The following is a 12907-nucleotide window of genomic DNA, read 5'->3' as shown; positions in this document are numbered from 1 at the left end:
TGTATCTGAGATTCCTTGGAGATTTCCCTTTGTTTGAGGAAAGTCACTAAATCTAAAGGAGGGTAGCACTGTAGCTTCCCCCCCTCCCCCCCCACATCCTCCCAGCTATAGTGTGTGTGAGTCTATTCCTGACTCTAAACAATACTCAGTTCAGAGCCACTTCCTTTGGGACCTATTGGTCTTGTGCCCTCAAAGCTCTGTGAGTCTTAGCAAGGCCAATGAAGCTATTAATACAATCCATACTAAAGTGTAACCTAGGAAAATTAGCAGCAGTTTTCATATCTGGCCAAGACTTAAAAGAAACCAGGAACTGAAGCCAGTAAGGAACTCAGGAACCAGACAAAAAATAGTTGAGGCAAAGGCCTCTAGTCTGTTGGGCCACATTCCAATTCCTCTGAGTCATACAGCATCTCTTTGTTTCCCTTCAGGTGACCACCACTGCCGTCAAGAGATGATGGATTTTCCAATTTCCCTGGACTCCTTGTATCAAGTACCAATGCCCAGCAGTCTTTTCTTATTCATCCACCTCCTTCTCCTCTTCCCACCTGGGAAGCTGAATTCAGGTAGTGTGCTTTATCTGTGTGTATCCTTTCCAGTCAAGACATGAGAAATTCAGCTTCTGTCCATCTTTCCTTCCCTTGGATTGCAGCCTTAAGCAGATATCCTATAACTTAGCACCAAGCTGAACCAGTGGCTTAAATACACAATGATTTCTATTTCAGTTATTAAATTACTACTTCTTCTGAGCATCACCTAGCCTCTTACTGCTCCACTACCATTTCTCCAATCAACACAATCCCTTATCCATTTTTCCATGAAACCAAGTTAACAAGTATCAATGGAGACATAGTGGGAAGATGCCAGGAGACGCTCATTAGTTTGTGCTTGTGCTGAGTCAGTTTGTAAATATTTTTACTCTACTCCTGTGTATTGACCATAGCTTTGGAGAAGCAGGAAGGACCTCAGTCTGACTATCTCTCATTAAAGAAGTATGTAATCTAAATATATAAATGCAATTCACAATCCCCTGGGCTGGAAACCAGGGATACCTTGAAGATTGTAGCACAGCCCAGGTTCTCAAGTAGCTTGTAGTCAAGGTAAGACAATTGACACAACCTAGGCAGCTATTCAGATGCGTGACGAAGGCTGCAAGAGAACCATATCCAAAGACTTACCCTAAGAGAGCAATTTGGTTTTACTCACAAAGCCAAGAAAAGCCATAAAGAGGAGGTGCTGTTCAAGCTGAGCCTGGCAGAATGCATATTCTCCAGGAAGATGACAGGTGGAAGATAAACTGAGTTAGGGTGTGTCCATGGAAGTGCCAGACATCAGGTGTGGAAGGACAGCTAGTTAGAGAGAACCTGAACAGGAAAGCTGGTAGGAAGGGTTTGGAGCTTCAACCAGCAGGCAGCCTGGTAATGTGAACAAAAATAAGCTGCCTCCATGTTCTGTGAGCAAAGTGAAGAATGGAGAGGGATTCATGGATGGAGAGCTTTGTGGATGGGATTTTAGCTGATCCTAGAGGAAGGAAAGGAGGTGCACCAAGGTCAGAGAGAAGAAAGTGAGGAAATGCCAAGTGGCAGGGAATAGTGGCAAGAACATCAGCAGGAACCACCAACTCATGAAATTGAAGAAAACAGATTAGCTTGAGAAAGCAGAGAGGCTGCATGGAGACATCACTGATAAAGAGGACAATCAAATGAAAGATCATGATAATAAAAGTCTTAAAGGTAAGATTTGCTCTTTAGATAGAAAAATCTATGAAACACAGAGTCTCTGTAGATTATTTTTAATACACGTTGTTATTGCAAAAGTTGTACTGTGTATTATAAAACAAAACTAGAAAATCAGACAAGCACAAGTAAGAACATTTAACTTCTTATTGTACAGAAATGACCACCATCAATAAATTGTTCTAACTCCTTAGATACTTTTTCTCTGTACATTCGTACAAATGTGTGTTTTGCTTCATAGTATACATACTGTTTTGAGCCTTGCTTTTTGTGATAAAGATTCCATTTCAGTGACTTTTCATTTTATTTAATTCCTTGACCATAATCAAATTTACATTATTGTCTACAAAATAACAGTTGTAGCTGGTTAGTTCAAAACCAATAACCAGCCCAGCACCACCTAGTATATCTGGTTGTAATGTCTCTTATATAATTTTTAGTCTAACAACTCATATCAATTACTTATTCTAGAAAACAGGCCATTGGTCCTATGAAATGTTCCACTTTTGTCATTTCACTTATTTTACTGGAAAATGGTGTAATGAGAAGTCCTATTTAATGAGGGCTAATTTGGGCAAATTCTTGTGGTTTCTTAGACCTAGATGAAGTCAAGGTTGTAGGCCCTGGGGAATCCATCCTGGCCCATGTTGGGGAAGAAGTGGAGTTTTCATGCCACTTGTCACCATACCTGGATGCGGAGCACATGAAGATCCTCTGGTTCAAGAGCCAGGCCTCAGATGTGGTCCACCTGTACCAGGAGCAGCAGGAGCTTTCCCACTTGCAGATGGTGGAGTTCCAAAACAGGACCAAACTCATCAAGGATGAGATCAGAAATGGTAGTGTGATCCTGCAGCTCTACAACATTGTCCCCTCTGATGAGGGCCACTATGGATGCCGCTTCCATTCCAGTGACGTCACCAAAGAAGCTATCTGGGAGTTGGAGGTAGCAGGTGAGTGACCTGGCCATGCTTCAGCAGGGCAAAAGGAGAAGGGACCAATTTGGATAGACCCGTATTGCTTAAGTAGGTCTATAATCACAAGAGAAAGAGAGAATATCCCTAATTTAAAACAAAAATAAATATTAATAAACTGAGGGAAAGGTCAATTAGAAAATGGGCAAGATATATGAAGAGTACACAAAAACAGATAAACAGATGGATCTTAAACTAGGAAAAGGTTATCATTTTTACTCATAATGAGAAAAAGACAAGTGAAACATACTAATATATAATATGGCAAACATTCAAAAGCTGGATGACCCATTGTGTTGGCAGGGCTATGGAGAAGCAGGTCCTCTCATAACTTGGTGGAGTTCAAAATAATGATGCAAATTCCACTAGAGGTAATATGACAATAGTTAATAGAACTGCCTGCACATCTACCTTTAGATACAACATCCCATCTCTGGGAATTTACTCTGAAGCTACAATAACAATATGAAAAGAAAAACACATGTATAAGTTTAATCCTTATAACATTGTTAGTAATTGCAAAATACTGGAAACAGCCTAAAGACCCAAACACAGGGGAAGAATATAGCTTTCCTATACAATGGAGTACCATACAGTGAAAAACAAACACAAAAAATAACAAGCTATACATACACACTGCTATGGAGTGGTTTCTAAGGTATATTGGTAAGAGAATAATGTTGTTGTTGTTGTTGTGCCGTGGAGTCAATTCTGACTCATAGCGACCCTGTACAGGGTTTCCGAGGCTGTAAATCTTTACGGGAGCAGAACACCTCATCTTTCTCCCACGGAACAGCTTGTAGTTTCAAACTGCTGCCCTTGGGGTTCACAGCCCGATTCGTAACCACTACACTACCAGAGAATAATAGCAAGATGTAAAACAGACATACCAACTTTTGTGTATTAAGAAGGAGAACCACTGTAAAAAGAAACATAGGAAGTATAAACCAGAAATGAATGAAATTAGGTAGAATAGGATGGAAGGGATGGAGAAGGACATGGAGCTTTTTGTAACATACATTTTATTGAGATATTTGAGCCATATTACCATTTTACATATTTTTAAATGAAGCTAACTCCACAAGGATGTAGAGGTAAAAGAGCACAGATGCTAGCCCAAGAACTGAGCTCTGGAGGAATCCAAGACCAAAAGATGACAATCTACTAGAATTTGGGGTGGCGCAATTCCTCATTCTGTCTTTTGAATACCAGTAGCACTTTCTCCAAAATGCTCTATTCCTGGTTTTCAAAAGTCCATCAGGGATAGTACTGTGCCTATAAGCAACAATTGATCTAGACTGTCATTTACTGCCATGGTACAAATGGTGAGTGGTGGCATGGGCTTCACATATAGCTTCTGAGAAGGAGCCTGATCTTTCCTGTTCCCTCTGTCTCTCCCAGGAATAGGTTCAGACCCTCATATTTCCCTTGAGGGTTTCAAGGAAGGAGGCATTCACTTGAGGTGCAGCTCCAGTGGCTGGTACCCCAAGCCCAAGTCTCAATGGAGGGACCATCAAGGACAGTGCCTTCCTCCAGAGTCTGAAGCCATCATCCAGAATGCCCAGGGCCTGTTTGATGTGGAAACATCCATGGTCCTCCGAGAAGGAACCCTCAGCAATGTGTCCTGCTCCTTCCAGAACCCCCTCCTGGCCCAGAAGAAAGAGTGTGTGGTCCAAATAGCAGGTCAGTAACTGCCAGGTCACCTTTGCCTTCATAGTTATCTTGTTTTCCAAGTCAATTTTCCTAAAGCCAGTCTATAAGGACACAGTGACCTGTATGCATACCGGGTAGACTGGGCTTCCCACTTGAAAAACATTAGCAACTAAGAGCATAACTGACCACCCACACAGTAATGGAGGATGGGGCATGGGAGAAAATGCTCAAAGACCATGCACTGAATCTCATAATCTCTTCTCATTAGAAGTTATCATGAGAGCCTAACCTGTCAGTTACCTTTGAATAACCTCCTACTTATGGCAACCACATATGTGGCTAGTGGAATTGTACTAGGGCTTTATAATAGCTGATTTTTGAAAGTAGATTGCTAAGCCTTTTTTTTTCTGAGGTAGCTCTGGGTGTATTAAATATATATATGTATATATAGTTATCAGCTGAGAATTTGCACCACCCAGAGATTATCCATGATTACCTACTTGTTCTTAATTTAATCCTTTAAGAAGTATTTATTGAGCACTTACAATGTTACTGGACAAAAATCTGACCATCAGCTACTGTAGCCAGTATCAGAGATGGGGTGAGAATCAACGTATATTTTATTGAAAGATCTGGAAGGCAGCAAGAATCCTTCTCTGAAAGACTACCTTCCCTTTCCCCCCATTCAGTCTGAACCCTTATATCACTGTAGGTATCAATCGATCTGCATTGTTGCATTCTTTTCTCAGAGTTGTATGACTTTGTCATCTGGGGATACAGTTTATGTCTCACTGAGTCATGGAGTCTTACATCCTTGGTCGTGATTGCCCCCAAATAATATTACTAGTCTTTTCAGAAATCTTTGCCTTAAATTACATTCTTTTAAAGATGAGATCATGAACCTCTGGTATTCCTCCCAGCTTATCTTCTTATTCTAGGCTCAAATCAACAATGCAGCACTAAATCCTTGGTCTATATGCTCCTGGAGCACCTGCAAAATCCTAGTCAGGGCAGTAATGGTTGGAAACAATGATTAAAGGATTTGAACAGAGAAGAAAAAAAAAGAATCATATTAAAAACCTCTCATACCCAAAACCTTTGTCCTTGGGTTCATATTCTGGTGGGGCAACAGACAAAATGAGTAAGTCATATTTTAGAAGGTGTTAGGTCCTATGGAGAAAAATGAAGCAGGGAAGAGTGGCAAGAAGCATACATGAATTTAAATGAAATGGGTCAGGGAAGAGATTTAGGCGAGGCCATTTATCTAGTATCAAAATCTAATTGTTTTAAGTCCTGAGGACAACCCAACCTATAAGTTATTTTTCTTATCAGTCCTAATCAAAAGTTACAGTATTATAACTTTTTATAACATAAATATATATTATAATATATTTTGATACAAGGATGACATATCCCATCACATATCTCTAAGGCAAGCAACTTGGTAGCTGCAACTTGGTGTCAAGCACCTAAGTTAAATTCCCATTAGATAGAAAGAGAAAAACATCATCTTCTTTGATGCTTACATCTCAAAGAAATTATTCCTTCAAAAATTCTTGCATTATAAAGCTAGAAAGAGGCTTTAAATTTTTACATACATTTCAAAGGGAAAGAGAAAAAAATTACAAGTTTCTAAAGGAAGTGTTCTAAGAAAAGGTGTGTTTTGGAGGGTGAGGGTAGTATAGTCTCTTCATTTTTTTGCACCAAGGAAAATTCAATGTGTTCTTTTTAAATTTGTGTTTATCCCATCAGAGAATGTGTTGAAGGAGTGGCAAGGAGGCCAGAGAGGTAGGAGTAGATGGACAAGGTGGAAAGTGATGATGATGAGCTCAGGGAGGCAATGGACCTTGAAGGCCTTACTCTTAACACTTAGGTCAGTGTTTGGCAAACCATTAGTGATTCAATGCTTTTGTACAATACTGTGAACATGCATTATTAGAAAAGTGAAAGAAAAAAAAATAAAGACCTCTGCAGTTAAATTTTTTTTAACCATTTATATCATTGGATTCAACGGATACAAATTGCTCAAATTGCCACAAGAGTTTCAAAAGGCTTGCTCTCCATGTTTGTACCTATTTCTTCACTGTCTGTCTTGAGCATGGCCACATCCTGTCTCAGGGCAGATCCTCTGTAAGGAGCCTGGGGAGGGAGGAAGGAACTGTGGTCAGTAAGTACACCTGTGGCTGTGTTATCCCTTTTTCCAAACTTGCCGTGAGAACGAACATAGAAGCGAAATGTTTGCAGCTATGTGAGGTGATTAGTGGATTTCACAGTGCTGGTACTCAGACTAAACCCACTGCCGAGTCAATTATGACTTATATTGACTCTATACAGGCTTTCCTAAACTGTAAATCTTTATAGAGAGCCTTGTCTTTCTCGCAAGGCTGATGGGTTTGAATTGCCGATCTTGTAGTTAACAGACCAATGCCTAACCCACAGTACCATCACGGTTCTTTACAATGTTTGCTGTTTTTAAGTTCCTGAGTCGGTTCTGACTCGCAGCTGCTTCGTATAGGGTTTCCAAGGAATGGCTGGTGAGTGTGAACCACTTACTATATGGCTAGCAGTTCAGTACCTATCCTAGGCGTCACACACCAGGACTCCTACAATGTTTGTTGTTGTTGTTAAGGGCCCTGGAGTTGGTTCCCATAGTGACCCTGTATAGGGCTGATGAATTATGAACCCCTGATCTTGCAGTTCAAACCGACCTTGTGGTCCAGTGCTTATCTTTCAGCACCATACCAGGACTGTTGTTGTTAAGTGCTGTGAAATCTGTTCCAACTCATAGCGACCCTGTATAGGGTTTCCTAGGAACGGTTGGTGAGCTTGAACCTCTGATCTGATGGTTCAAACCAACCTTGCAGCCCAGCGTATTAACTCGCAGCACCACACCAAAGCTAGAGAACAGTAATTACCTGGGTTTCAAGTATTCTAGTGTCGCGTGTAGGACTGAATGGACGGAAGAAGAGGGAGGTCAGGAGCAGTGGTTACAGAAGTTCTAAATTGGGTGGAGTGCGTGGGGCCTACAATATTGTCTCTTTTTTTACATCCTTTAGTTTGCAATACTTTGCCTCTCTACTATACGAGTTGAGGTCTGCAGCCGCTTTTAAGTCCATTTTACAAATTGCTATGCTAGAGGGTTTGACGGACTAAACGAAAGTCACTTGGAATATTTTCCAGTAGGTGAGTTCCAGAATAGTCTTCTCACTTAGTGTTGAGTTATGTCTAACTCTAGGCAACTCCCTTGGGGTGTTTTCCAGATGTGTTTTTACCTAGAACCTCCCCCTGGAAGGGTGCTTTCCTTGGAATTCTAGCGGTTCTGCCCCTACTCCTGGCTCTCCTCGCGATACTGTCGCTGTACTTCTTTCAAAAGCAAAGGACAACCCAAGGTAGGTGGGAGGCCCAGGACCGTCCTAATTCTGCTTTGCAGAGGAGGGAAATGGTATTAAAAACAAAAAGGTACGTGTGCCCAGGGTGGCAGGGAATGGCGGCAGAAACTGGATGATAGTGTCTGGGTGGCAGGTGGAAAAGGCCTGGAAGGTGCAATCTCACTTCTCCCTCTCTTTCTTCTTTTCAGAGAAGCTAAAGAAGCAGGCAGAGAATGAAAAAGGTAACTCTGAAAGAGCCATGCTTTTTCCTCACATCCCTGACTGTCAAAGGGATGTTGGGTCAACAAATCAGGCCCAAGAAGAGAGGGAATTGAGCAGAAAAGGTTCACTCTTTCCCTTCCCACACCTGGGAGACCTTTCCTCCCTCCTGGTGTCAAGTCTGGGCCACTAGAACGGTATGAGGCTGGATGGAGTCTGTGTACTTTGGAAAAACGAGATGGCAGTGGTATCACTAGGGGTGTGAGGAAAGGGATGTAGAATGTACCAGGTCAGAAGGGTAACCACACCAAAAGGACTGTAAAGTTTTTGAGCAGTGTTTCACCAGAAATTTTTCCTTTTCTTTTTTAAGAAACGGAATTTTTTTTTTTTTTCCCCACAGTTTAGGAAATTAGAAATCCAAATTCAAGGCCCAGCTCTAGGGAAAGCTTTATCTGTCAACTCTAGAAGAAAGTCCTTGCCATTTTTCATTTTCTGTTCCTTGGTAATCTTCATGTGGCATTATCTTCCCCTCCATTTGTGTTTCCTTTTCTTTGCCTAATCTGCTCTTTTCTTAAAAAAAAAAAAAAAAAAGTAATAAAATTATCCCAATAGCTAGTTATTGCAACACTTTTTTTTTCTTTGCAAGCCCAGCTCACATGTACTTACAAGGCTAAAGCTGTGCTAATTTACCTTTTGAACCTTCCACTGTGCTGTGGTCAGCTCTGTCATTATTTCCCAATTAAAATGATGCTTGGAGTATTCCCTGTTGTTTTCATTACTGTTGGTGTTTTTATAGTTGCTAATTTTGTCAAATTTTCTAGTGTTTTAACTATAATTTGTGGTAATTAGTATTTGTAACTGTTGTGAGAATGAAGTAGTAACCAAAGAAAAAGGAGAAAAGTTTTTAAAGGCTTCCACTCAGTTACTAAAAATGTTGCAATGAATTCAATATAGAAAGCGTTTATAAAACAATTTTTTAGTACTTATATAATTAAAGAAATATTACATTTAAGCAATTACAACTATATTTATTAATATTATTCTATGATTAAAATAAATAAACATTACTGAGGATTCTGGTACAACAGGAGGTCCATGGGGTGCTGGTAATAACTAACCCTAGAGATACCACTGATCTCAGGGTTCACCAGTCTGTCCTATCCCATTCATACCTCTTGAGAGATTTTTCACTTTTCTTTGTTCTATTACAGGGAAACTCACAGCAGAGCTGGGTAAGTTCTGGGGGTTCACACCCACAGTGGTTTTAGGTTCCCTTGTGGAGATAGAAGAGCAGCAGTGATGTTGCTAAATCTATCCATCTGTTCCTCTACTTCTCCACTCTGAACCAGAGAAAAGATGGCTACCTACCCATGCACAGTTGCCAACCAGGTCTGATTTGAAATACTCTAGACAGATCCTAAGGAGCCCTGATGGTACAATGGTTAAGTGCTGGGCTGTTTACCAAAAGGGAATGGTTCGAAGGGGGAAAGACCTGGTGATTTACTTCCTGTTGCCTTTTCCAACACATAGCAACCCTATAGAACAGAATAGGACTGCCTCATATGGTTCCCAAGGATGTTCTCTTTACAGAAGCAGAGTCCACATCTTTCTCTTGCTGAGTGGCTGGTGGGTTTAAATCACTGACCTTTTTGTTAGCAAACTCTTCACCACTGCTCCACCAGGGCTCCCTCAGTTAAAGATTACAGTTTAGGAAACCCCAAGGGGAGGTTCCACTCTGTTAGATAAGTTACTATGAGGGTGTCAGTTGGCAAGCTGACAACACACAAAGACAGATTTGCAAATTCCTCCTTACCAAACCCTCTGGTTCAGTTAAAATACCACCATTAAATGTGTACTCCCTCTGGTTCGGCTTGCTACAAGTGTCTTCTCTTTTTAGCGAAATTGCCACTGGGAAGGGCAACACTTAATTTGTGCCCAAGGGGGGCAGTTTATCAGTTCACTTTTCTTCCCAGCAACTGGCTACTGTAGGGTGTGGGAGATTTTACATAGGAGGGGAGAATGTGAGCTCAAAGTGGGGGAGATTAAGAAAGAAGACCATGATGACTGAGAGAAAAACCTTAAGAAAACCGCCTGGCCTGCTCTAGCCATGCTTCAGACAAAACTGTAAGGTTGGGGAAGCTAGTCCTGCAGTGGGGAGCAGGCAGCTGTAATAAGTCACTGGAGTCCCTGAGTGGTGCAAATGGTTAAGTCCTGGACTACTAACCACCCAGAGGCACCTTGGAAGTTAGGCCTGCTGATCTGTTTTTGAAAGATCACAGCCTTGAAATTCCCACAGAATACAGTCTACTTTTCACACACGAAGTCACAATGAATCAGAATCGACTCAAAGAAACAAATTACTAACATCATAATCTAAATTAGTATATAGTGTTGGCTTTCCCAGAAGCATTTACTTTTTAAAAGAGGACTTAGGATGGTGATTTTAAAGGGATGCATTTCTAGTGACAATGTGTCAGTCCTTGTCATCTGGGCAGGGAGAATAGTTATATGCAATTTCCTTCCAGTATTTTATATAAAGTGCCCAGTAACGGGCCTGAGGTTCACACAGGCTATGTGCAGTACTTCTGAACTTATTCAGGACCTTCTGCCCAGAAAAGTTTGATTCTAAGGCTAAGTGTAACCTCTTCCAACCAAACTTGAGTCATGGGAATAATCCCTTGATACCAAGACCTGCTTTCCCTTCTGAATCCTATGTGGATTTCTGCCTTTGAACAAACAGCGTAAAGCATTAGAATCTCATGGATGGCCACAGATGGCAATACAGATGTAAGAATGGACTTGAGTTATCAGTGGTTTAAGATGAAGCAGCCAACCTCTTCCCAGTGACTTGACTGCTTTGGGGAGGTGGTTCCACTTCTCTGAAGACTGATGCTTTCTTCTTGCATTCTACATACAGGGAAGCTTCAGAAAGAGCTTGGTAAGTGACCCTCTTAGAACTATTTCTTCTTGTCCACATTTTGCATTTGGTTATCTGTGTATCTTCTCATCTCTCAACCAGGTTGTCACCCTACTGGCTATGTGGATGACAGAAAAAGAAAGGGGAGACGAAAGGGGGTGGGTGCAAAAGAAGACATGTGAGCAGGGAAGCTGTGGGCTTCTGATGTTTTAACCCATATTTTTCCTTGGCCGATGCAGACTGGAGAAGGACTGAAGGACAGGCTGGTGAGTGAAGCACTTTGTTCCTGCTTCCATTGATGCATATTTAAAGCCCAGTCAAGGTTCCTCTGGTTAACCGTATTTCATTCCAATCTCATTCCATAGCCTTTCACACTGCATGCATTAATCTATGTTACTTGTTAAAGGTTATACTCAAGCTTTATTTTTATTTTGTTCTGAGGCCTAAGAAAACTGTAAACCCTTAGTTCAAATCCTAAATATACATCAGAATCACCTAGACTCCTGGTATCCTCTTGGGTCTGAAATGGAAATGTTGCCATATATGTAAAAATTTCATCCCCATACCTCCCTCTCTTCCTACCCCTTGCCCCGTGAAGCAAACAATCTTCGTGTGTCTTTATTTTGTATATATTCTTGCAAATGTAAATTCCTATTTTATGCACATGTATTTTAGCTTATCTTATACTATTTCTTACTTTTTCACTCATCACTGTGCCCACATAGGCATCTGGTCTGTTTCTCTTTCTTGCTGTGGACCCCTTTATTTTAGCTATCCATCCACCCACCCAGCTATCCATCCACATCCAAATTGCCTCTAATATCACAGCACCATAAACAATGTTGACTTATTATGACTTATGGCCCTGTATAAGGAGATCTGGTAGCGTAGTGGCTATGAGTTGGGCTGATAACCTCAAGGTCAGCAGTTCAAAACTACTAGCTGTTCTGTGGGGAAAAGATTAGGCTTTCTGTAGAGATTTACAGCTTGAGAAACCCGTTACAGGGTCACTATGAGTCAGAACCGACTCCATGGCACACCACCACCACCACTCATGGCTCTGTGTGGAAAGTCTCCAGGCATTGCTGGACCCATGTGTGATGCATCCACTAGGTGCGAGAAAGAGGGACCCAGAAGGCAATGGCACCCCATAGTCCCACCATCAGTGTGTGGAGGTCTATGTATCCATATCTTATACAAGCTGGATTTCTAAGTTTGCCAGTTCATTGGGAAGAAGCAAGTGGTCATTGTTGTTTTAGTTTACTCTCCTTGAGCACTAAGAAGTTTGAACATCTCTTTAGATGTTCATTGACTTCAGGTGCTTCCTCTTCTGAAAATTGCCAGCTGAAATTCTTTGTCCACTTTTCTATTGAGGTTATTTTTCTTCTTCTTTTTAATGTTTTATTGTGAATTATGTGATAGTTTACATTGGAGAACATTAGCTTTACATTCATTCTATTGTATATCGTTTATCTATCATTGTAACCATGGTTACAATCCACTCCATGCATCATCAACCAACCAAAGGGTATACCCTGCAAACCTGCTACCTGGTCGTCAGCACACAGCCCCTCTCCCTTTCTGGGTCTAAATTCCCCAGCTGCTCCATCTCTCCATATCATCATCTCTGCCCCCATCTCTGGTGTCACTGCTTCTCTGGGTAGGGTCCTGCTCTCTGCTCTTCTCCCTTGATGGTCCCAAGGACCTCTGCTCCTAGACTACAAAGTCAGTCACTCCCCTCCTTTTGCTACAAAAGTCTACATTTACATTTCCAACCCTCACAATCAGTCCTGATAACAATTATTTACTATTGTATCGCAAGAGACCTATATGCCTCTCCTTTCATCACCCCCGCCCATGCCTTCTGGATCTAGGTTCCCTCTTGAAAGCTTGTAAGCTAGTCACTTCTTGCTTTTGTAGCCCCTCCCCTTTCCATTTTGGGTAGCCAATGTCCAAGTTGCCCATCCCTGTCTACTCTGTGTATGGAGGGGGTGGGAATGATCTTCACTGTAAAGATTTGTTCCCTCTTTTGAGCTACTGCATCCA

The 12907-nt window shown here is 41.4% G+C and overlaps 1 protein-coding gene across 1 annotated transcript in view; it reads left to right on the top strand.

Annotated features, from left to right (window-relative positions):
- The first annotated feature begins 454 nt into the window (after positions 1-454).
- The window catches only part of BTNL9 (butyrophilin-like 9), an 18718-nt gene continuing 6265 nt past the window's right edge, over positions 455-12907 (top strand). The window contains exons 1-8 of the mRNA XM_006877401.1: positions 455-563; positions 2336-2683; positions 4106-4387; positions 7618-7746; positions 7935-7967; positions 9156-9176; positions 10862-10882; positions 11101-11127. Of these exons, the coding sequence (XP_006877463.1) occupies positions 455-563; positions 2336-2683; positions 4106-4387; positions 7618-7746; positions 7935-7967; positions 9156-9176; positions 10862-10882; positions 11101-11127 (970 nt within the window). The remainder of the gene's footprint in view (positions 564-2335; positions 2684-4105; positions 4388-7617; positions 7747-7934; positions 7968-9155; positions 9177-10861; positions 10883-11100; positions 11128-12907) is intronic.

This window comes from Chrysochloris asiatica, unplaced genomic scaffold (genome assembly GCF_000296735.1).
Source record: "Chrysochloris asiatica unplaced genomic scaffold, ChrAsi1.0 scaffold00492, whole genome shotgun sequence".
NCBI lineage: Eukaryota > Metazoa > Chordata > Mammalia > Afrosoricida > Chrysochloridae > Chrysochloris > Chrysochloris asiatica.
Note: the sequence above shows the minus strand (reverse complement) of the source record. Positions and strands in the feature narration are given on the sequence as shown.